Raw genomic sequence first — 25152 nt, 5'->3', positions numbered from 1 at the left:
AAAGTAAAGAGCAGCTGTTCACACTATAACATCATTTTCAGTCTTTTTCCCCATTCAGCAGTTCCTCTCCCAGTATTACCACAACAATCTATATCCCATAAAGAATAGCTAAAATAATTATAGTGAATAGGCAGCATACTTCAGTGGTTGAGAGAAGAAAGTCTAGTCTAGAGTTAACATCTGGGTTCACATCTTGGCACCACTGCTTACTGGCTGGGTGAGCCATTAAAAACTCATTTGTAAAATGGGGATAATATCAAATCTTAGCTTACATGAAAATTGTACGGGTATAAGGCATAGAACAGTACCTAGCGCTAGCAACTAACATTTATTGAATAGTTGCTGTTATCAGCAAGAAAGGATATCTTTTCATACTGAATTTTTTATAGGTAAAATAGCTTTAAATCTAGTGTTTGTTTTTAAATCACAGACAAAAAATACTGGAAATAGCTTTGATAAAATGTTGATAAATGAAGGTGAGTGGTGAGTCCACTTTCTACTTTTGTGTATATTTGACAATTTCCATAATTAAAAAGTTGTTTTTTAAGCACGTCTTTTAGGGCATTCATTTTTTTCAACATTACAAATTACTCTAAAAATTTCACAGACCTCTGGCACTTCCTTCTGCCTTCCAGGAACCCAGTATAATAAGTTTTTCTGTCACTTCCATTGCCCAGTGTTCCTACATCCAAAATCGTAAGATTTTTATATACCATATTGCAAGGGCGGGAGTGCTGTATTCTTCACCTTTCCTCCATTTGTATGTGAATTATAGTGCAACCAGAAGCACAAAAGGGGAGCATAGTACTTCCTGTCCTCCTTTTTGAGATGTTTATTGTATTTAACCTTAAAAAAGTATAATTCTTCAGGTTCTTATCAGACACAGAGAAATTAGTAAGGAGTAGATTCAAATGTAGTTCTTGCCAGTTCAGTTTGAATCCTCTCCATGGGGTTGGTTAGTTATCTCTTTTCACTTTATCAATAATGTATATATTATTGATGTAGAATGTAACAAAGTAAATCATCCTTCAATTCCATTATTCTAATGTAAGTATAATGTCTTTAGTTTAGTGCCGCATTTTTTTTTTTTTTAATAATAACACTTAAAAAGAAATACCACTTCCTTTCTGGTATCCTTGCAAGTGGAAAACTTTCTGTGAAACTATATGTACTTAAAGTAGAAAAGGACAATTAAGAGCTTCTCTTTAATCTCCTAAAACATAAATCTGTTCTATGTATCTTTGCCAAGTGACCATTTAGCCTTTGTTTAGAGTTCTAATAATGCAAAACACATTACCTCATAAGGCAGGTCATTCATTGCTTAGAAAATTCTAGTTGTTAGAAAGTTATTCCTTACGTTGAGTCAAATGTGGCTTCCCTGTAACTTCTAGTGGTAGTTTCTAGTTCTGCCCTCTAGCATTATGAAAAATAACTTTGTTCTGTCTTTCATTTTTTATTCTTTTCTTTTTTTTTTTTTTTTTGGAGACAGAGTCTTACTCTGTTGCCCAGACTGGAGTGCAGTGGTGCGACCTCAGCTCACTGCAGCCTCTGCCTCCTGGGTTCAAGCAATTGTCCTGCCTCAGCCTCCCAAGTAGCTGGGACCACAGGTGTGGGCAGCCACACCTGGTTAATTTTTGTATTTTTAGTAGAGACAGCGTTTCACAATTTTGGCCAGACTGGTCTTGAACTCCTGGCCGCAAGTGATCCGCCCACCTTGGCCTCCCAAAGTGCTGCAATTACAGGCATGAGCCACAGCACCTGGCCCATTTTTTATTTTCAGACATTAGAAATAATGAGTCTCTCTCCTACAAAGAAAAAAACTTAAAATCACCTATAAATCCATCCTGCCACCTAGAAATAACAAAATTAACATTTTGATAATTATCTTTCCTGTAAGGTAGAATATATACAGGGAAATTACATATTAATAGTTTATAATCTGCTTTCTTTGTACTTAATATATTAAGGAACTTTTCATGTTAAATATTTGAAATTAAGATTTTTAATGATTACAAAGTATTTTATTATATAATTTATTTCATCTTGGTAAATTAGATTGTGTCCATTTTCACTAGTAATGCTGCAGTGAACATTCTGGTCAATAAATGTTTATGTACAACTCTTATTTCTATAGGATGAATCCCTAGAAGTGGAATTGCTGGGTAAAGTATATAAACATTTAAAAAACTATCACATGTTACCAGATGGTCCTGCCCCAAAAAATTGTATTAATTTTTAGTATCACCAATTTGATAGGTAAATTTTAACTTTTTTTTTTTTTTTTTTTTGAGACGGAGTCTCGCTCTGTCGCCCAGGCTGGAGTGTAGTGGCGCGATCTCGGCTCACTGCAAGCTCCGCCTCCCGGGTTCACGCCATTCTCCTGCCTCAGCCTCCCGAGTAGCTGGGACTACAGGCGCCCACAACCGCGCCCGGCTAATTTTTTGTATTTTTAGTAGAGACGGGGTTTCACCGTGGTCTCGATCTCCTGACCTTGTGATCCGCCCGCCTCGGCCTCCCAAAGTGCTGGGATTACAGGCTTGAGCCACCGCGCCCGGCCCATATTTTGTTTTAATAATTGGTAAGGTTAAACTTTTTTGTTTATTGGTAATTTATATTTAATCATAACTTTTAAAAAATCATCTAATATATATTCCATATTCCAATTTCCATAGTTGTCCCAAAAATGTATTTTTGTAACTTTGGTGAAATAGCATCTAATCGGAGTTCACATGTTTAGTTTTTGTCTCCTTACTCTCTTTTAATTTAGGTCACTTGTTTTATAGATTGTCCCACATTCTGAATTTTGTCTGTTTCTTAATTTGTTCCTCCATTCTCTGTATTTCTTGTAAACTAGAAGCTGGGTCCAGAGGTGGGATTAGATTCGAATTAAGTGTTTTTGGCAGGAATAATTCCTAGGTACTATCGTGTATTCATCCTACACTATATCCTCCTAACCAAATTAGGAGGCATATATGACACTTAATGACAGGTTGTTCCACAAATAGTAATACTAAGTTTGTTAAGGTGTAAACTGCCATATCTATCCATTGTAAAGTACATTTACCCCTTTGTAATTAGTAAATTATCTGTGGGGTGATGCTTTGGTACCATGTGAATATCCTATTCCCCAACAACTAACTCTTCACCTGATTGCTTGAGCATTTATTGATGATCCTTGCTTGAATGAGCTATTGCACTGGGAGTTACATAGAAAATGTTCTTTTTTGGCTGGGTGTGGTGGCTTGTGCCTGTAATCCCAGCACTTTGGGAGGCCGAGGCAGGTGGATCATCTGAGGTCAGGAGTTCGAGACCAGCCTGACTGACATGATGAAACTTGTCTCTACTAAAAATATAAAAATTAGCTAGGCGTGGTTGTGGGCACCTGTAATCCCAGCTGCTCGGTAGGCTGAGGCAGGAGAATCTCTTGAACCCAGGAGGCAGAAGTTGCAGCAAGTGAAGAGCACGCCATTGCACTCCAGCCTGGGCAACAAGAGCAAAGTTCTATCTCAAAAGAATGTTCATTTTCTAAATATATAACTTCTTCTACAGTTATTAACTAGCATTCTTTTATAAAGATTTTCTATTATTTTAGTATTACTATAACCTCATGGATTTTTTTAAAGAATCAGTGTGTTGTAATCAATTATAGCTACTGTTCTTTTTTCTTTTTGATGCTCAGTTTGTCTCAAATTTGATAAATGGGAGCTCCTTCAAGATGATTCTTGTTCCTATTGACATGATCCCATTAATCTTTTTTTAATTGTAAAAAAATATGTCTAACATAAAATTTACCATCTTAACCATTTTTAAGTGCACAATTCAGTAATGTTACATATATTCACATTGTTGTGAAACATATCTCCAGAACCTCTTCATCTTGCAAATCTAAAACTCTATACCTACACAACAGTTCCCCTTCTCTGCCCTCAGTCTCTGGTAACCACCATTCTACTTTCTTTTCTTTTTTTTTTAAATATGACTACTTTAGATACCTTTTATAAGTGGAATCGTACAATATTTATCTTTTTGTGACTGGCTTATTTCATTTAGTATAATGTCTTCAAGGTTCACCCGTTGTGGCATGTGACAGGATTTCCTTCCTTTTTAAAAATTTTGGCCGGGCGCGGTGGCTCACGCCTGTAATCCCAGCACTTTGGGAGGCCGAGGCGGGCGGATCACAAGGTCAGGAGATCGAGACCACGGTGAAACCCCGTCTCTACTAAAAATACAAAAAATTAGCCGGGCGCGGTTGTGGGCGCCTGTAGTCCCAGCTACTCGGGAGGCTGAGGCAGGAGAATGGCGTGAACCCGGGAGGCGGAGCTTGCAGTGAGCTGAGATCCGGTCACTGCACTCCAGCCTGGGCGACAGAGCGAGACTCCGTCTCAAAAAAAAAAAACAAAACAAACAAAAAAAAAAAAAAAAAAAAAAAAAAAACAAAAAAACAAAAAAAATAAAAATTTTATTTTTATTTTTTTCTGTTTTTCTCACCACTCAATTTCCTTCCTTTCTAAGGCTGAATAATATTCCATTGTATATATACACACCATTTTGTTTGATCCATTCATCTGTCAGTGGACATTAGGGTTGCTTCCACTTCTTGGCTATTGTGAATAGTGCCACTATGAACATGGGTCTACGGCTATCTCTTTAAGACCCTATTTTTAATTCTTTTGGATATATATGCAGAAGTGGCATTGCTGGACCATATGGTAGGTCTGTTTTTAATTTTTTGAGAAACTTTCATACTGTTTTTCACAGCAGTTGCGCCATTTTGCAGTCCTACCAACAGTGCACGAGAGTTTTAATTTTTCCCCATCCTTGCCAGCACTGGTTTTTTTGTGCCTTTTTTTTTTTTTTTTTTTTTTTTTTTTTTGTAGTCTGGAGTCTCGCTCTGTCACCCAGGCTGGAGTGCAGTGGTACAGTCTTGGCTCACTGCAACCTCTGCCTCCCACATTCAAGCCATTCTCGTGCCTCAGCCTCCCAAGTAGCTGGGACTACAGGCACACTCCACCACGTCTGGCTAATTTTTGTATTTTAGTAGAGATGGGGTTTTGCCATGTTGGTCAGGCTGGTTTTGAACTCCTGAGCTCAAGTGATCTCCCCATCTCAGCCTCCCAAAGTGCTGGGATTGCAGGTGTGAGCCACTGCACCTGGCTTGTGTTTTTGTTTTTGTTTTGTTTTGTTTTTTTATAGTAGCTTCCTAAAGGGTGTTAAATCAGTATTCATTGTGTTTGTGTCACAACTAAGTATTGTTCACTGAAAAGCCAAGTAGTATATTATGGCTTCATTTTCTTTCTTGAATTGTTTATTTTTGTAGAGTTGTTAATTGCTTCACTTTCTTTCATTGAATTTTTTTTTTTTTTTTTTTTTTTTTTTCCTTTTTTTTTGAGACGGAGTCTCGCTCTGTCGCCCAGGCTGGAGTGCAGTGGCGCGATCTCGGCTCACTGCAAGCTCCGCCTCCTGGGTTTACGCCATTCTCCTGCCTCAGCCTCCTGAGTAGCTGGGACTACAGGCGCCCGCCACCGCGCCCGGCTAATTTTTTATATTTTTAGTAGAGACGGGGTTTCACCGTGGTCTCGATCTCCTGACCTTGTGATCCGCCCGCCTCGGCCTCCCAAAGTGCTGGGATTACAGGCGTGAGCCACCGCGCCCGGCCTCATTGAATTTTTTTTTCAGGAGAGCTTTTTCCTAGAGCCTTCTGTTTTACTGCTCCAATTTGCACTGCTTGTTCTTTAGCCCTGCAACAGAGCTGTCATCCCAGGATTTTCCTCTGCTGCCCTCCTGGGTTGAATCCTGTTTCTTGGATACTGTATCTTCCTCTTTCTTATTTTTGGTTTTAGTAGAGGACATCCTCTGAGAATATCTAAGAAAGGATGCATAGATTTTTTTTGTCTCTGCATATCTGAGCATGTCTTTATTCTATCCTTATACTTGATTGATAGTTTGATACAGAATTCTAAATTTAAAATCAATTTTTGCTCAGAAATTTGAAGACATGGCCGGGCGCAGTGACTCACACCTGTAATTCCAGCACTTTGGGAGGCTGAGGCGGGTGGATCACAAGGTCAGGAGTTTGAGACCAGCTTGGTCAATATGGTGAAACCCCATCTCTACTAAAAAAAAAAAAAACATACAAAAATTAGCTGGGTGTGGTGGCGGGCGCCTGTAGTCCAGCCTGGGTGACAGAGCAAGACTCTGTCTCAAAAAAAAAAAAAAGAAATTTGAAGACATTCAGTACTGCTTTTAAGAAATCTGTTATCAGTTTAACTTTTATTTAGTTGTATGTGATCTGTCTTTTTCTCTCTGGAAGTTCTTTTTTTTTTTGTTTGTTTGTTTGAGACAGAGTCTCACTCTGTTGTCCAGGCTGGAGTGCAGTGGCATGATCTGAGCTCACTGCAGCCTCCACCTCCTGCGTTCAAGCGGTTCTTCTGCCTCAGCCTCCCAAGTAGCTGGGATTATAGGCACCCGCTACCTGCCTGTAATCCCAGCGACTCGGGAGGCTGAGGCAGGAGAATCACTTGAACCCAGGAGGCGGAGGTGGCGGTGAGCCGAGATCGCGTCATTGCACTCCAGCCTGGGCAACAAGAGCGAAACTCCGTCTCAAAAAAGAAAAAAAAAAAGATAATAAGCATATTGGACTAAAAACTTTCTTTGTGCACCTTTGTAATTCCTCCCTTCTGCCTTTCTCTGCCCCCTCTAATCCCCAGGCAAGATTTACCACTGATCCAGTGTCTACTGCCGTTAGTTTGCATTTTCCTTTTTTTTTTTTTTTTTTTTTTTTTTTGAGGCGGAGTCTCGCTCTGTCGCCCAGGTTGGAGTGCAGTGGCGCCATCTCGGCTCACTGCAAGCTCCGCCTCCCGGGTTCCCGCCATTCTCCTGCCTCAGCCTCCCGCGTAGCTGGGACTACAGGCGCCGCCACCACGCCAGGCTAATTTTTTGTATTTTTAGTAGAGACGGGGTTTCACTGTGTTAGCCAGGATGGTCTCGATCTCCTGACCTCGTGATCCGCCCGTCTCGGCCTCCCAAAGTGCTGGGATTACAGGCTTGAGCCACCGCGCCCGGCCTAGTTTGCATTTTCTAAAGTTTTATGTGATGGAATCATATGCTATGGTAGTCTTTTGAGTCTGGCTTCTTTGTCTCAACATAATTATTTTGAAATTCATCCATGTTGCATGTTTATTTCTTTTTATTGCTGAGTAGTATTCCATTAAATAGATTTATCCCTAAGTGAATGTTTACCCATTCACTTAGATGGGCATTTGGGTTATGTTCAATTTTTGGCTATTACAGCTAAAGCTGTTAGGAACATTCATGCACAGATCTTTGTATATTGACTGGGTCATATGGTAGGTGTGTGTTTAACTTTTTAAGAAACTGCCAAACTGTGTTCCAAAGTAGTTGTACCATTTTTTATTTCTATTAGCAGTTGTATGAATTCCGGTTGTTCCCAGCCTTACCAGCAGTTGGGTATGGTCACTATTTTTAACTTTTTTGCTAAGTTTTTAATTGTAAAATACACATAATATACACATAACCATCTTTTTAAAACCTTTTTATAGAAACATTTTGGCTGGGTGCAGTGGCTCACGCCTGTAATCCTAACACTTTGGGAGGCTGGGGTGGGCGGATTACCTGAGGACAGGAGTTCGAGACCAGCCTGGCCAATTTGGTGAAACCCCGTCTCTACTAAAAATACAAAAATTAGCCAGGCGTGGTGGCAGATGCCTGCAATCCCAGCTACTCGGGAGGCGAGTCAGGAGAATCGCTTGAACCCAGGAGGCAGAGGTTGCAGTGAGCCGAGATCATGCCATTGCACTTTAGCCTGGGCGACAAGCAAAACTCCGTCTCAAAAAAGAAAAAGTTGTAAGTGTACAGTTCAGTGGTATTAAGTATATTCATATTGTTGTACAGCCATCACCATATCCATTTCAATAATTTTTTGGTCTTGTACATCTGAAGCTTTGTTTTTTATTTTTTTAAAGATGGAGGTCTTGCTACATTTCCCAGGTTAGGCTCAAATTCCTAGGCTTAAGCAATCCTCCTCCTCAGCCTCCCGAGTGTCTGAGACTATAGGCACACATCGCTATACCCACTACAAATCCAAAGCTCTATACCCATTAAACAATAACTCCCCATTCCCATCTCCCTTTAGCCCCTGAGAACCACCATTCCACTTTATGTGTTGATGAATTTGACTACTGTAACAGGAACCTCACATAAGTGGAGTCAGACAAAGTGGTATTTGTCTTTTTGTGACTGGCTTATTTCACTTAGCATAATGTCCTCAAGGTTCATGTTTGTTGTAGCATGTGTCAGAATCTCCTTCCTTTTTAAGACTTAGTAATATTATAGTGTATGGATGCCACATTTTGATTATTCATTTATACATCAATGGACACTCGGTTTTCTTCCACCTTTTAGCTATTGTGAATAATGCTGCTATGCATATGCGTCTACAGATATCTTTTTGAGACTCTGCTTGCAATTCTTACGTACTGAGAAGAGGAATTGCTAGATCATATGCTAATTATATATATATTTTTTTATTTTTATTTTATTTATTTATTTTTTTAACATGGAGTCTAGCTCTGTCACCCAGACTGGAGTGCAGTGGCACAACCATAGTGCAGTGCAGCCTCAAACTCCTGGCATCAGTCTCTTGAATAAGGTTAAACTACAGGTGCACACCACCATGCCTGGCTAATTTTTTTTTTTTTTTTTTAAATTTTTAGAGACAGGGTCTCACTGTGTTGCTCAGGCTGGTTGTAAACTCCTGGTCTCAAACTATCTTCCCACTCCAGCCTCTTTAGTAGCTGGGATTATAGGTACATATCACTGCACCCAGACTATTTTCTTTTACTTATTTGTTTTTTGAGACAAAGTCTCAGTCTGCCACTGAGGTTGGAGTACAGTGGTGTGATCTCAGTTCACTGCAACTTCTGCCTCCCAGGCTCGAGCAGTCCTCCCACCTCAGCCTCCCAAGTAGCTGGGACTACAGGCTTACCACCACACCTGACTAATTTTTTGTTTTGTTTTGTTTTTTGTTTTGTTTTAAGATAGTCTTGCTCTGTTGCTGAGGCTGGAGTGCAGTGGTGCAATCTCAGTTCACTGCAACCTCTGCCTCCCAGGTTCAAGCGATTCTCCTGTCTCAGCCTCCTGAGTAGCTGGGATTACAGGCGTGCGTCCACCACACCTGGCTAATTTTTGTATTTTTAGTAGAGATGGGGTTTCACCATGTTGGCCAGGCTGGTCTTGAACTTCTGACCTCAAGTTATCTACCCACCTTGGCCTCCCAAAGCACTGGGATTACAGGCTTGAGCCACCGCGCTCGGCCTAATTTTTTGTATTTTTGGTAGAGACCATGTTTTACCATGCCACTGCACCTGGCCACCTATTTTCTGTTTGTTAGTTTAGTAGTTTAGTTTAGTTTAGTTTACTTTAGTTTGAGACAGAGTCTTGCTCTGTTGCCCAGGCTGGAATGCAATGGCGTGATCTTGGCTCGCTACAACCTCTGCCTCCTGGATTCAAGCAGTTCTCCCTGCCTCAGCCTCCCAAGTAGCTGGGATTCACCCACCACCACGCCTGGCTAATTTTTGTATTTTTAGTAGAGGCGGGGTTTCGCCATGTTGGCCAGGCTGGTTTCTAACTCCTGACCTCAGGTGATCCGCCTTCCTCAGCTTCCCAAAGTGTTGGATTATAGGTGTGAGCCACCACGCCCAGCCTATTTTCTGTTTTTTAATGGGAGTCATCCTAATGGCTGTGGAGTGGTCAGTTTTTATAATTTTAGACATTCTAATGTATGTGTAGTGATATCTCATTGTAGTTTTCATTGTAGTTTTCGTTTGCATTTTCCTAATGAGTAATAATGTTGTGCTTATTCGCCATCTGTATATCTTCTTTGGTGAAGTATTTTTTGCTCATTTAAAAAATTGGATTATTTTCTTATTATTGAGTTTTGAGAGTTCTTTAAATACATATTCCAAATGCAACTTTCTTTGCCAGATAAGTAATTTGGAAATATTTTCTCCCAGTGTATGCCTTGTCTTTTCATTCCCACGAGTGTCTTCTAAAGAACAGAAATTCTGCCAGGCGCAGTGGCTAATGCCTGCAATCCCAGCACTTTGGGAGGCCGAGGTGGGCGGATCACAAGGTCAGGAGATCGAGACCATCCTGGCTAACATGGTGAAACCCCATCTCTACTAAAAATACAAAAAAAGCTGGGCGTGGTGGCGGGCGCCTGTAGTCCCAGCTACTCAGGAGGCTGAGGCAGAAGGATGGCATGAAACCGGGAGGTGGAGATTGCAGTGAGCCGAGATCATGCCACTGCACTCCAGCCTGGGTGACAGAGTGAGACTCTTTCTCAAAAAAAAAAAAAAGAAAATTCTTAGTTTTGATGAAGTAAGTTTATTTTTATTTATTTATTTTTCTTTGTAGTCACTGGTTATAGCAGATGAGGTAAGTTTTCTTTTTTTTTTTTTTTTTTATTTTTTTATTTTTTTTTTGAGACGGAGTCTCACGCTGTTGCCCAGGCTGGAGTGCAGTGGCGCGATCTCGGCTCACTGCAAGCTCCGCCTCCCGGGTTCTCGCCATTCTCCTGCCTCAGCCTCCTGAGTAGCTGGGACTACAGGCGCCCGGCTAATTTTTTGTATTTTTAGTAGAGACGGGGTTTCACTGTGGTCTCGATCTCCTGACCTTGTGATCCGCCCGCCTCGGCCTCCCAAAGTGCTGGGTTTACAGGCTTGAGCCACCGCGCCCGGCCTTTTTTTTTTTTTTTTTTTTTTGAGACGGAGTCTGGCTCTGTCGCCCCGGCTGGAGTGCAGGTATCTCAGCTCACTGCAAGCTCCGCCTCCCGGGTTCCCGCCATTCTCCTGCCTCAGCCTCCCGAGCAGCTGGGACTACAGGCGCCGCCACCTCGCCCGGCTAGTTTTTTGTATTTTTAGTAGAGACGGGGTTTCACCGTGTTAGCCAGGATGGTCTCGATCTCCTGACCTCGTGATCCACCCATCTCGGCCTCCCAAAGTGCTGGGATTACAGGCTTGAGCCACCGCGCCCGGCCTCAGATGAGGTAAGTTTTAATCAGGTTTTTAAAAATTTCGTGGGTCAGGCCGGGCGCGGTGGCTCAAGCCTGTAATCCCAGCACTTTGGGAGGCTGAGACGGGCGGACACGAGGTCAGGAGATCGAGACCATCCTGGCTAATATGGTGAAACCCCGTCTCTACTAAAAATACAAAAAACTAGCCGGGCGAGGTGGTGGGCGCCTGTAGTCCCCGCTACTTGGGAGGCTGAGGCAGGAGAATGGCGTAAACCCGGGAGGCGGAGCTTGCAGTGAGCTGAGATCCGGCCACTGCACTCCAGCCTGGGCGACAAAGCGAGACTCCGTCTCAAAAAAAAACAAAAAAATTTCGTGGGTCAGGAGCGGTGGCTTACACCTGTAATCCCAGCACTTTGGGAGGCTGAGGCAAGCGGATCACCTGAGGTCAGGAGTTCGAGACCAGCCTGACCAACATGGAGAAAGCCCATCTCTACTAAAAATACAAAATTAGCTGGACGTAGTGGTGCAAGCCTATAATTCCAGCTACTCGGGAGGCTGAGGCAGGAGAATTGCTTGAACCTGGGAAGCGGAGGTTGTGGTGGGCCGAGATCATGCCACTGCACTCTAGCCTGGGCAACAAGAACAAAATTCTGTCTCAAAAAAAAAAAAAAAAAAAATATATATATATATATATATATATATATATATATATATATATATACACGATTGTGCTTTCATGTGGTATCTAAAAAATCTTTGCCTGAAAGAAAAGGCCCCCAAAATTTTCTCCTATGTTTTTTTTCTAGAGGTTTTATAACTTTAGGGATTACATTTAGATCTGTGATTGTTTTAAAATATATTCTGTATGTAGTGCAAGATATGGATTAAAGCATGTAATCCCAGCACTTTGGGAGGCTCAGATAGGAAGATTGCTTGAGCCCAAGAGTTTGAGACCAGCCTGGGCAATGTGGTGAAACCTTGCCTCTACCAAAAAAAATTAAAAAGTTAGCCAGGTGTGGTGACACACACCTGTAGTCCTAGCTACTCAGAAGGCTGAGGCAGGAGGATTGCTTGAGCCCAGGAGAGGGAGGTTGCATTGATGCACCACGGCACTCCAGCCTGGGTGACAGAGTGTAAGACTGCCTCAAAAAAATACATATATATATATAGAGAGAGAGAGAGAGAGAGGGGAATGTAAGGCTTATCTTCTTGGCACATGGATATTCAGGTGCTTTTTTACCATTTATTGAAAAGACTGTCCATTCTGCATTGGATTGCCTTTGTACCTTTGTCAAAAGTCAGTTGTCTCTAGAAAAATCAGGTTTCCAGGAAAAAAAAAAGACTAATGTGTTTCCACTAGTGTTCTTATTTTTCAGTTGTGTTGGCTTTTGTAGATTCTTTGCATTTCCATATAAATTTTAGGATCAGTATATCAATTTCTTAAAAAAGGCCTGCTGGGATTTTGATTGGGATTGTATTGAGTCTATATAAATAAATAAAACAGAGAGAGAATTAACATTTTATTTTGTTTTTTTGAGATGGAGTCTCGCTCTGTTCCCTAGGCTGTCGTGCAGTAGTGCGATCTCAGCTCACTGCAACCTCTGCCTCCAAGATTCAAGCAATTCTCCTGCCTCAGTCTCCCAAGTAGCTGGGTTTACAAGTGCCTGCCACTACACTCAGCTTAATTTTTTTATTTTTAATACAGACAGGGTTTCACCATGTTGGCCAGGCTGTTCTTGAACTTTTTTTTTTTTTTTTTAGACGGAGTCTTGCTCTGTCGCCCAGGCTGGAGTGCAGTGGCCAGATCTCAGCTCACTGCAAGCTCTGCCTCCCAGGTTCACGCCATTCTCCTGCCTCAGCCTCCCGAGTAGCTGGGACTACAGGTGCCCGCCACCTCGCCTGGCTAGTTTTTTGTATTTTTTAGTAGAGACGGGGTTTCACCGTGTTCGCCAGGATGGTCTCGATCTCCTGACCTCATGATCCGCCCGTCTCAGCCTCCCTGTTCTCGAACTCTTGACTTCGAGTGATCAGCCCTCCTCAGCCTCCCAAAGTGCTGAGATTACAGGTGTAAGCCACCGCGCCCGGCTGAGAATTAAAACATTTTAATATTAAGTGTTTCGATTAAAGTCTTCTTTAATTTCCTTCGGAAATGTTTTGTAGCTTTTGTACAGTCTTGCACATCTTTTATCCAATTTATCCCTGAGTGTTTCATATTGTGATTATTTCATAAAATGATTTAGTTTTTAAAATTTCAGTGTCTGTTCATTGCTATTATATAGAAATGTAATTGATTTTTGTGTCTTGATCTTATTTTCTATAACCTTCCTAAATTCTTTTATTAGTTTGATAACTGTTTAATAGATTTTATCAGGTTTTCTCTATATGTTATATTGTCAGCAAATAAGGAAATTTTTACTTGTTTCTTTCTGACTTGGATGCCTTTTATTTACTTTTCTTGTGCTGCCTAGAACTTCCAGTTAAGTGCAAATGAGATCTTTTCTTTTTTTTTTTTTTTTTTGTTGTTGTTGTTATTGTTGAGACAGTGTCTCACTCTGTTGCCCAGGCTGGAGCGCAGTGGCATGATCTCGGCTCACTGCAACCTCAGCCTCCTGAGTAGCTGGGATTACAAGCGTGAGCCACCGCACACGACCTAATTTTTTGTATTTTTAGTAGAGACAGGGTTTCACCATGTTAGCCAGGATGGTCTCAATCTCCTGACCTCGTGATCTGCCCACCTTGGCCTCCCACAGTGGTGGGATTACAGGCATGAGCCACCATGCCCGGCTGAGATCTTTTCCTATTGTTGACTTCTTTTTTTTTTTTTTTTTGGGATGGAGTCTCGCCCTGTCACCCAGACTGGAGTGCAGTGGCTCGATCTCAGCTCACTGCAATCTCTGCCTTCCAGTTTCAAGCAATTCTCCAGCCTCAGACTCCCGAGTAGCCGAGACTACAGGCACCCACCACCATGCCTGGCTAGTTCTTGTATTTTTAGTAGAGACGGGGTTTCACCATGTTGGCCAGGCTGATCTTGAACGCCTGACCTTAGGTGATCCGCCCACCTTGGCCTCTGAAATTGCTGGGATTACAGGTGTGAGCCACTGTGCCCAGCCAATTTTTTGTATTTTATCAGAGGTGGGATTTTGCTATATTGGCCAGGCTGGTCTCAAATTTCTGACCTCAAGTATCTGCCTACCTCTGCCTCCCAAAATGTTGGAGTAACAGGCGTGAGCCATTGTGCCCGACCCTGTTACTGATTTTAGAAAAACATTTAGAACTGGGCACGGTGGCTCATGCCTGTAATTCCAGTGCTTTGGGAAGCCAGTGTGGGAGGATCACTTGTGCCCAACCTAGGTGACAGAGCGAACCCTGTTTTGTTACTAATTTTTTTGAGATGGGGTCTGGTTGTGTCCCCCAGGCTAGAGTGCAGTGGGGCCATCACAGCTCACTGCAGCCTCAACCTCCTTAGCTCAAGTAATCCTCTTACCTTGGCCTCCAGAGCAGCTGGGACTACAGGCATGTGTCACTATGCCTAGCTAATTGTTAAATTTTTTTGTAGAGATGGTTTCCAGCTTTGGCCTCCCAAAGTACTGGGATTATGAGCATGAGCCACCATGCCCGGCCTGTGTTCTGATTTCTATTCCGAGATAGATAGATACATAGATAGATAGATTGAAATTTTTTTTTTTTTTTTGAGACGGAGTCTCGCTCTGTCGCCCAGGCTGGAGTGCAGTGGCCGGATCTCAGCTCACTGCAAGCTCCGCCTCCCGGGTTTACGCCATTCTCCTTTCTCAGCCTCCCGAGTAGCTGGGATAGGCGCCGGCCACCTTGCCCGGCTAGTTTTTTGTATTTTTTAGTAGAGACGGGGTTTCACCGTGTCAGCCAGGATGGTCTCGATCTCCTGACCTCGTGATCCGCCCGTCTTGGCCTCCCAAAGTGCTGGGATTACAGGCTTGAGCCACCGCGCTCGGCCCTTTTTTTTTTTTTTTTAAGACGAAATCTCGCTCTGTCACCCAGGCTGGAGTGCAGTGGCGTGATCTCGGCTCACTGCAAACTCCGCCTCCTGGGTTCCTGGCATTCTCCTGCCTCAGCCTCCCAAGTAGGTGAGACTCCAGGCACCCGCCACCACACCCAGCTAATTTTTTTGTATTTTTAGTAGAGACGGGGTTTCACCACGTTATCCGTGTTAGCCAGAATGGTCTCCATCTCCTGACGTTTCTTTTTTAAAAAATAGAGACAGTAGCCAAGCATTGTGGTGGCACATACTTGTAGTCCCAGCTACTTGGGAGACTGAAGTGGGAGGAACCCTTGAGCCCAGGAGGCTGAGTGAACCAATGTCGTGTCACGGCACTCCAGCCTAGGTGATGGAGTGAGACCCCGTCTCTAAAAAGTTAAATAGAAATGGCGTCTTGCTGTTACCCAGGCTAGTCTCGAACTCTTGGCCTCCCAAAGTGCCACAATTACAGGCAATTACTGTGCCTGGCCTTGTTTTCTAGCTTTTTAATGTGGAAGATCAGATCATTGATCTGAGAACTTCCTATTTTCTCTAAGCGTTTTAAGCCATAGGCTCCCCTTTAGGCACTGCTAGCTGCATCCCACACATTTTGATATGTTTTCATTTTCTTTTTCTTTTTTTTTTTTTTTTTGGTTGTTTTTTGAGATAAAGCCTTGCTGTGTACCCAGCCTGAGTGCAGTGGTACAATCACGGCTCACTGTAACATCAACCTCCTGGGCTCGTGATCCTCCTACCTCAGCCTCCCAAGTAGCTGGGACTATAGGTGTGTGCCGCCAAGCCTGGCTAATTTTTTTTATTTTTTGTAGAAATGGGGTTTTGCCATATTGCCCACACTGGTCTCAAACTCCTGGGCTCAAGTGATCTACCCACCTGGGCCTCCGAAAGTGCTAGGATTACAGTATGTGAGCCACTGGGCCTTGCCTTAATTAATTAATTTAAAAAAAAATTTTTTTGAGACGGATTCTCACTCTATCACCCAGGCTGGAGTGCAGTGGTGTGGTCTCGGCTCACTGCTATCCACACCTCCTGGGTTCAAGCAATTCTCCTGCCTCAGCCTCCTAAGTAGCTGGAATTTCAGGTGCATGCCACCACACCCAGCTTATTTTTGTAGTTTTTTAGTAGAGATGGGGGTTTCACTGTGTTGTCCAGGCTGGTCTCGAACTCCTGACCTCGTGATCTGCCTGCCTCACCCTCCCAAAGTGCTGGGATTACAGGCATGAGCCACTGCTCCTGGCCTCCTTAAGTAACTTTTATGTTTAAAGTAGATGTCTTATAGACAGCATTTAATTGGTGGCTGGGTCTTGCTTTTTTTTTTTTTCCCCCAGTCTCACAATCTCAGTCTTTAATTGGAGCATTAACCCATTTACATTTAATGTACAATCCCATATGGCTGGATTAAAATCTACCATCTGTTACTTGTTTTCTATTTGTTTTCTGTTTCCTCTTTCATCTTTTCCTGACTCATTTAATTTTTGTAGTATTTTTTAGTATTCCATTTTATCTCCATACTTACTGCCTATACTTATTTGTTGTATTTTTGTTATTTTTGTTAAATTTATTATTGTTATTATGGAGATGGGATCTCACTCTGTTGCCTAGGCTAGAGTGCAGTAACATGATTATAGCTCACTGTAGTCTTGACTTCCTGGCCTCAAGCAATCCTCCCACCTCATCCTTCAAAGTGCTGGGATTACAGGCATGAGCCACCATACCCGGCATGTTATTTTTACGTTAAACAGTAAGTTACTTTTTTTTTTTTTTGAGACGGAGTTTCACTCTTGTTGCCCAGGCTGGAGTGCAATGGTGCGATCTTGGCTCACCGCAATCTCCGCCTCCCAGGTTCAAGCAATTCTCCTGCCTTAGCCTCCCTAGTAGCTGGGATTACAGGCATGTGCTACCACACCCAGCTATTTGTATTTTTAGTAGAGATAGGGTTTCTTCATGTTGGTCAGGCTGGTCTCGAACTCCCGACCTCAGGTGATCCGCCCACCTCTGCCTCCCAAAGTGCTGGGATTACAGGCATGAGCCACCGTGCCCGGCTATAACAGTAAATTATCTTTTAAAGACATCATCTAAATGGGAAAAATAGCCTTTTATATGTACTCACATACTTACCATTTTCAGTGCTTTTGATTATTTTCTATAGATCCAAGTTTCGATCTGGTATTATTTTCCTTTTTCCTAATGAACAACTTTTAATGTTTGTTTAGTGCACATCTACTGATGATGAAGTGTCTCTGCTTTTATTTAGAACTTGTTTATTTTGCCTTCATTTAAAAAGCTTTTTATTTTGAAAAATTATAGACTTATAAGAAGTTTCAAGGCTCACGTCAGTTGTTTCTCTTCCCTCAGGGATCGCAATTCTCAGTAGTCCTGAAAGCGCTTGTTTGATATATTTTGCCTAGTTTCTAGTAGCTTATAATGAGAGGTTAAGTCCCCCATTCATCTTAGCTAAAAGTGGAAATATCTGCTTTGGTTTTTATTGAAGATCATAAACAGCAATGGTTATATAAATTGTGATTCTGAATTTCCCAGGACTGTTGAAGACATTCATATATCATTCATATCCCCTGTATCACTTCATAAATGAGTTATATAATAACTCCTGTTTCTTTTACTTTTTGCCTTGCCTGAAAGGAAAATCAGTCAAGATTTCTACTAGATCATCGCAGTTTTGTTGACCTAGAGGTGACACATTTGCATTCTTGCCTTCTACTTATTTTTTTCTTTTCATTTATATTTTATTAATCTATTTATAAAAGCAGTAGCCCATGTCCCCTGTAGCACATTTTTTCTTTCCTTCTCTCTCCATTCCCTCCCCTGTATTAAGTACTTTACATTGCATGGAATAGAGACATTATGATTGCCTTTAAGTAACGGAGCTTAAGGATTTACAGGAAAAGATAATTAGATGAGACTCTTTTCACCAGGCCTCGTAGTGAAAAGATTTAACCATAGAGCTGAATTACACGCTCCATCAGAAATGTGTGCCTCTGACCAGGTGGGACAGCTCATACCTGTAATCCCAGCGCTTTGGGAGGCCCAGGCGGGCGGATCATGAGGTCAGGAGTTCGAGACCAGCCTCGCCAAGATGGTGAAACCCCATCTCTACTAAAAATACAAAAATCAGCCGGGCATGGTGGTGGGCACCTGTAATCCCAACTACTCGGGAGGCTGAGGCAGGAAAATCGCTTGAAACTGGAAGGCGGAGGTTGCAGTGAGCCAGTATTGAGCCACTGCACTCCAGCCTGGGCTAAAGAGTGAAACTCCATCTCAAAAAAAGAAAGAAAGAAAAAAGAAATGTGTGCCTCTGTTCCCTATTGGGATTTTCCCTAATCTAATCTGTTTCTGTGACCAGTACTTTTGCTGCTATTTAGCTATCTCAAGTAACTGTTTTTCCTTCTTAGAGCCCTGCGAATGTGCTGTTCTCTCTATTGTTCTCATTACTAAAGCTCACATTAATATTTCAAAGGAGAGTATTTGATTGGTTTACTTAATGACCTGCTGGTACCAGGCAGCCTTCTAGGTCATTAGGTCATTGGCCAGCTGAGAGAGTCTCTGTTCTTTGGTCATGTGCCACACTTGATTGAGTTAGAGTCATGTGGGTGGTAAAAAGTGTTATGTCCTATAAAACCTGTCAGAATTGGCATAGCAGGTACTCAGCATTATCCATCCTCCTCCATTATGATATAAAAATTGATTCACTTTAAACTTATTAAGAACAGTTATTAAACTGGATGTTTCCCCAAAACCAGTCACCTTCATATTTATAGATTAAGATTTAGATGAATTGTTGACTTCATTCCTGAAATATTGGGGGTTTTTCCCTTCTTTATTTCATTCATAGTCACAAAACAAAGGACAGTCTTTACCACCTTTTAGCCACAACTTAAAATAAAACCATGGTACTGATTGTTGGTCCAAGAAAGTCCATCTGTTAGAGACTATGAAGAGAAGAGAAAATTCAAATGTTCCCATTCTTGTTAGCATCTCTAAATTTGGAGGAAGATGAGGTTGAAACTATAAGCTAAAATGAGGCTTTTGGATTATTAGCCCCACCTGGGTTTGAATCCTGGCTTTTCTGATTTACTACATGATAGATGAGTTTTGTTTTTTTTTTGTTTTTTTTTTTGTTTTGTTTTGTTTTTTTGAGACAGTGTCTTGCTCTGTCACCCAGGTTACAGTGGTATGATCATGGCTCACTGCAGCCTCCACCTCTTGGGCTCAGGTAGATCCTCCCACCTCAGCCCCCTGGAGTAGATGGGACTACAGGTGTGTACTACCACACCCGGGTACTTTTGTAGAGACGGGATTTCACCATGTTGCCCAGGCTGGTCTTGAACTCCTGGGCTCAAGCCATCCGCCTGCCTTGGCCTCCCAAAGTGCTGGGAAAGAGTATTTTTTTATAAGCTTCAGTTTACTTGTGAATAAAATGGAGGTTATATAGTTTACCATCTGTGACTGTTAGAATTAAATTATAGGATACATGCAAAGCAGTTAGCAAAGTGCCTAGCATGTAAGAAGTACTTGATAAATGTTAGCTCCCATTATCTCTAGATCATTAAGTCTTACTAATAATAAGGGTTAGACTAGTCTAACAATAAGTTAGTTACTAGTGCTAAGGAAAATTAAAATTTTTTGGTACATAAGCTGAGATCTGATTATTAGGCCCTTAGATATATGGCTATATGATTTTTACTTTCTAATCTCAACTATGAAATGTTGATCCCAGAAAATTTTTTTTTTTTTTTTTTTTTTTTTTTTTTTGAGACAGAGTCTCGCTCTGCCGCTGGGGCTGGAGTGCAGTGGCCGGATTATCAGCTCACTGCAAGCTCTGCCTCTCGGGTTTACGCCATTCTCCTGCCTCAGCCTCCCGAGTAGCTGGGACTACAGGTGCCCGCCACCTCGCCCGGCTAGTTTTTTGTATTTTTAGTAGAGACGGGGTTTCACTGTGTTAGCCAGGATGGTCTCGATCACCTGACCTCGTGATCCGCCCGTCTCAGCCTCCCAAAGTGCTGGGATTACAGGCTTGAGCCACCGCGCCCGGCCGATCCCAGAAAATTTTTTAAGGAAAGTCAGTCCTGTGATAGTTTTATATTGTTGGAATTCTGGCTTTGTCACTAGATATGTGACCTTGGGCAAATTAGTTAACTTTTCTGTGCCTCAGTTTCTTTACAGTTTTATATACTTTTGTCTGTAAAATGGGGAAAATACCTTAGAGGATTGTTGTAAAGAATAAATGAGTTGATATATATAAACTAGCACTTAGGACAGTGCCTTTATTTATTTATGTAAACAGGCCGATATATAGTGTTATATAAATTGCTGCTGCTGGATTTGACTCCTAGAAGTTAAATATCTGAATATTAGGCCCCTTTGGCCTAACTGGCTATTCTTCTCATCATTTAATGTAAATAGATATGTTTGTAGGAGATTTATTATCTTTAGTTTCCATTGCCAGATTAACTTTCTAAAATGCAGGTGATAAGAGATGAGTGAGCTGAAGGACATGTTCTATAGATAATCTTGTGGTTCCATTTTGATGGACACAGAATTTCTATATATTGCTAGTCCTCCTTTGTGAAGCTTTTGTAGGGAAAATGTATCTTGAAATTTTTATAAAGCTGATTCTCCCCTCCCCTGCCTCCCATTGAAATGTCCTTTTTGGGTGACCACAGGGAGTGGAGTGCTAGCAAGGTGAAAGTGGGGTATTGGAAAGGCAATTTGAATTGAGACCTTTCATTTTAGCTTTACAAATCCAGCAAGTAAGGAATTTTCTAATCAAGAGTTACTTCCCTTCACGAGGAAACTCATTTCTGATTTATATTTCCTTCTCAAGGAGTGACAGTAATGCCTTTTCTTTCCATATGAGTGAGATTGAACATTGTTTTTGTCATGTTTATTGATCATTTGCGAGTTGTATATTCATGCCCTTGACCTTTTTTTTTTTAAATAAAGAGACTGTAGATAAAGGACATTAAACTTGCCAAGTATGTTTCAAATACATTTTTCATTTTGTCAGTTATCTTTCATTTGGTTGTGCTTTTTTTAACAGTAGAGAAACTTAATGAAATCTATAAATTTTTCCTAAAAAGTGTTATGGTTAGAAAAATATTTGAGTGCCATAAAATGTCATAGTTTGTGTGTGGATGGATCCATTTAATAAAAGTTTTTCCTTAAAATTTCACAGGATTTGCAGAGACTTTGCAAGCTAACATAGGCCTGAGGCGCTAACATCATAATAGCTAGCATTCACTGCACACATGCTGTGTGCCATAGCAGTGTGCAAGGTCTTTTATGTACAATATTCCTAAAACTCAGCTTCAAGCTAAATTGTATTATCTGCTTTTCATAGATGAGTAGTGAGCCCTGAAGAAGTGAAATAATTTGCCCAGGGTCACAGAGCTAATTGATGGATTGGAATTTTAACTCAACTCAGCCTAACTCCAAAGTATATAGTATACTTTTTCTACAAAGCTTTACTTTTTGAGGCTTCGGATAAATTATATTTATCCTAAAAGTTACATTACTTTTACTAGAACTTGAAAATATGAGTCTATAGCCTACTGAGACTGCTCTTGATTCCCGAAAGCACAGTAGATAAGGTAATGAAAAACATGTAAACTAGCTGAAAAGTCTCCACTGTCTAAGGCTTTGATTTTCAAAGTGTGGTTCTCAGCCACACTTAGTGACTCACGCCTGTGATCCCAGCACTTTGGGAGGCCAAGGCAGTGGATCACTTGAGGTCAGGAGTTCAAGAACAGCCTGGCCAACATGGTGAAATCCTGTCTCTACTAAAAATATAAAAATTAGCCAGGCGTGGTGGCAGGCTCCTGTAATCCCAGCTACTTAGAGGCTGAGGCAGGAGAATCACTTGAACCTGGGAGGAGGAGGTTGCAGTGAGCCGAGATCACACCACTGCACTCCAGTCTGGGTGACAGAGTGAGACTCCATCTCCTACCCGCCACCACCCCCGCAAAAAAAAAAAAAAAAAAAAATGTGGTTCTCAGACCACCATCATCAGCATCACTTGGGAATTTGCTTGAAATACGAATTCTCAGGCCCTACCCAGATCTCCAGTTTTCTGATTATGTATAATCAGAAAGTCTGTAGGCTAGGCCCAGCAATCTGTTTTATAATACCTCCAGTTGGTTATAATGTATGTTAAAATTTGCGAACCACTGATCTAGGGAAATTGTTTCCTAACTAGTGTTTTATTTCTGCTTCTATTGAGTTTTAGCCTAAGTCTCAACGGTTGAGTGCAAAATTAGCATTATTGCATAGTGGCAAGGACATGGAGTCACACAGGAGCTAGTTGAATCCTGGGTCATCAAGAATTTCAGGGCCGCGCATGGTGGCTCACGCCTGTAATCCCAGTACTTTGGGAGGCCGTGGTGGGTGGATCATTTGAGGTCAGGAGTTGGAGACCAGCCTGGCCAACATGGTGAAACCCCATCTCTACTAAAAATACAAAAATTAGCTGGGCATGGTGGCAGGCACCTGTAGTCCCAGCTACCCAGGAGGCTGAGGTAGGAGAATCACTTGAACCGGAGGCAGAGGTTGTGGTGAACTGAAATCATGCCATTGCACTCCAGCCTGGACGACAGAGCAAGACTCTCTCAAAAAAAAAAAAAAAAAAAAAAAAAAGAATTTCAGGCAAGTTCACCTCCCTGAGCCATAGTTTCCCATCTTTGAAATGATATTAATAACAGCTATCTCCATATAAGATTTTTTTTAGAATTAAGTAAGATAATATGTAAAGTGTCTAGTACATTGCCAGGATCCCAGGTGTTTGAGAAATTGCATCTAGCAATTTTTCTTGTTAGCAAAGAGCGCCCACCTCCATCTGTTCTAAACTCCTCTTGTTTCTTGAATGTATTTACTGTCTTTTGTCTCTGGGGCTTTGTATTAACTTACCTCTTAGACATCTAACCTCCTACCCCTCTTTGCCTCACTAATTTTATACATCCTTTAGATCCCTGTTATAGTTACTCCCCTTGGAGGGGGCTTTCCCTAACCCCTACCCCCCAGTCTCTATAGCAGTCTGTATTTCTATCACTGCATTTATCACACCACTTTGGAATCATCTGTCTCCTCTATAAACTTCATTGAGGCAGTGTCTTGTTCACTGCCATATTCCTAGGGACAAGTAAAGTTCCCTGTATATTGTAGGAGCTAAGTGTTGAATGAATGAATGGTGGCTGCCATTCTTGCTTCACCTTCACCCTCCAAGAGCAATCTCCCCATTCTGGTTTATAGTTTCTGTGCTCACTGCTTGTGATAATCATAAGTATATATTGTTGAGAACAGTGCCTTTTTTCTCTTTCCCTGAAAGCACATACTTTGATGTTGGCTGACGTAGTAGTTCACTCAGCTGTTTCCTAACCACTGATCCCTCTGTATCACAGGTATCTCCGGGGAGCTTTGTGCCTTGATGGATCAAGTTCATCATATGCAGCACTCAAAATGGCAGCATCCTTCGGACCTCACCACGCGGTGAGTGGGTGATTAGAAGAAGATGGAAAAGGGTAGAATGGCTGGGCACGGTGGCTCACGTCTGTAATCCTAGCACTTTGGATGGCCAAGGTGGGTGGGTCACTTGAGGTCAGGAGTTTGAGACCAGCCTGGCCAACATGGCGAAACCCCATATCTACCAAAAATACAAAAATTACCCGGGCGTGGTGGCGAGTGTCTGTAGTCCCAGCTACTTAGGAGGCTGAGGCAGGACAATTGCTTGAATCCCGGTGGCAGAGGTTGCAGTGAACCAAGATGGTGCCACTGCACTCAAGCCTGGGTGGCAGAGCGAGACTCCGTCTAAAAACAAAAGAGTGAAATTTGGCTGCAGGAGAAACATAGTAGGGAGTAGGGGTTGGAATTGCTTAATTCAAGAGGCGGGGTGAATAAAGTGATGCAGTATAATGGAATAAGAACTGGACTGAGGCTGAGCACAGTAGCTCACGCCTGTAATTCCAGCACTTTGGGAGGCCAAGGCAGGAGGATTGCTTGAGCCCAGGAGTTCGAGACCAGCCTGGCCAGTGTGAGACCCCATCACTACAAAAAATACAGAAACTTAACCGGGCATGGTGGTATGTGTCTGTAGTCCCTGAGAGTGCCTGAGAGAGGAGGATTGCTTGAAGCCCAGGAGCTTGAGGCTGTGATGAGCAGTGATTGTGCTACTGCACTCCAGCCTGGGCAACGGGGCAAGACCCTGTCTCAAAAAACAAAACAAAAACTGGACTGAAATTCAGGAAACCTGAGTTCTAATACTAGCTTTGCAACTTGGTGTCAAAGGACCTTCCTAGTTCTGAAATCTTCTGGAATTTTTTTTTTAAGACTCAAATTTAGTATTACAGTTCTCTGGATTCTTGATGCAGTGTGGCTGTACAAATTTATTCAGTTACTTTGATTCAGATACTCAGAAACCTTGGAATCATCTTTTACTCTTTTCTCTCTCACCCCATATTCAGTCTACCAGCAGATCCCATAGGCTCTGCATATACAGTTGTCCTTGGTATTCCAGGACCCTCTTTGGATACCAAAATCCCCAGATGCTCACATTCCTTATATAAAATGCCATAGTGTTTGCATAACCTGTGCACATCCTTCCATATACTTTAAATCATCTCTAGATTACTTATGATAACTAATACGGTATAAATGCTATGCAAATAGTTGTTATACTGTATTGTTTAGGAAATAATGACAAGGAAAATATGTCTGTACATGTTCAGTACAGATGGAAGCATCCATTTTTTTTCTTTGACTATTTTTGACCCATGGTTGGTTAAATCCATGGATGTAGAACCCATGGATATGGAGGGTCAGCTGTATATCCAAAGCCTAACTATTTCTCATCATTTGAGCTGGATTGTTGTAAGTCTCCTAAATGCTCTCCTTGCCAGTGCACTGGTCACAACTCAGCAGCCAAAGAAAGAGATTCTTTTAAAGCATCAGTCAGATTTGCTCAATATTTCCTAGTGGCTTCCCATCTCACATCTTCCCATTCTCGTAAACCCCTACAAAAGCCTATATGCTTTGGCCTGTGCTCACCAACCTCATCTCCTAATACTCTTCCTCTTGCTTTAGGGCCTTTACGGTCATGTTCCCT

The 25152-nt window shown here is 41.9% G+C and overlaps 1 protein-coding gene across 7 annotated transcripts in view; it reads left to right on the top strand.

Moving 5' to 3' along the window:
• The window catches only part of S100PB (S100P binding protein), a 44576-nt gene that overhangs the window by 15358 nt on the left and 4066 nt on the right, over nucleotides 1-25152 (top strand). For 6 of the 7 annotated variants that reach the window (XM_011763278.2, XM_024796868.2, XM_011763276.3 and 3 more), the window contains one exon: nucleotides 23453-23540. In XM_011763278.2, coding sequence (XP_011761580.1) covers nucleotides 23453-23540 — 88 coding nt within the window. Of the gene's footprint in view, nucleotides 1-17681; nucleotides 17733-23452; nucleotides 23541-25152 lie in introns of those variants that run through there. The other variant, XM_071096674.1, reaches the window with a different exon arrangement.

The sequence above is a fragment of the Macaca nemestrina genome, chromosome 1, assembly GCF_043159975.1.
Source record: "Macaca nemestrina isolate mMacNem1 chromosome 1, mMacNem.hap1, whole genome shotgun sequence".
NCBI classification, from domain to species: Eukaryota; Metazoa; Chordata; class Mammalia; order Primates; family Cercopithecidae; genus Macaca; species Macaca nemestrina.
This window is presented reverse-complemented; position numbering and strand designations above follow the sequence as displayed.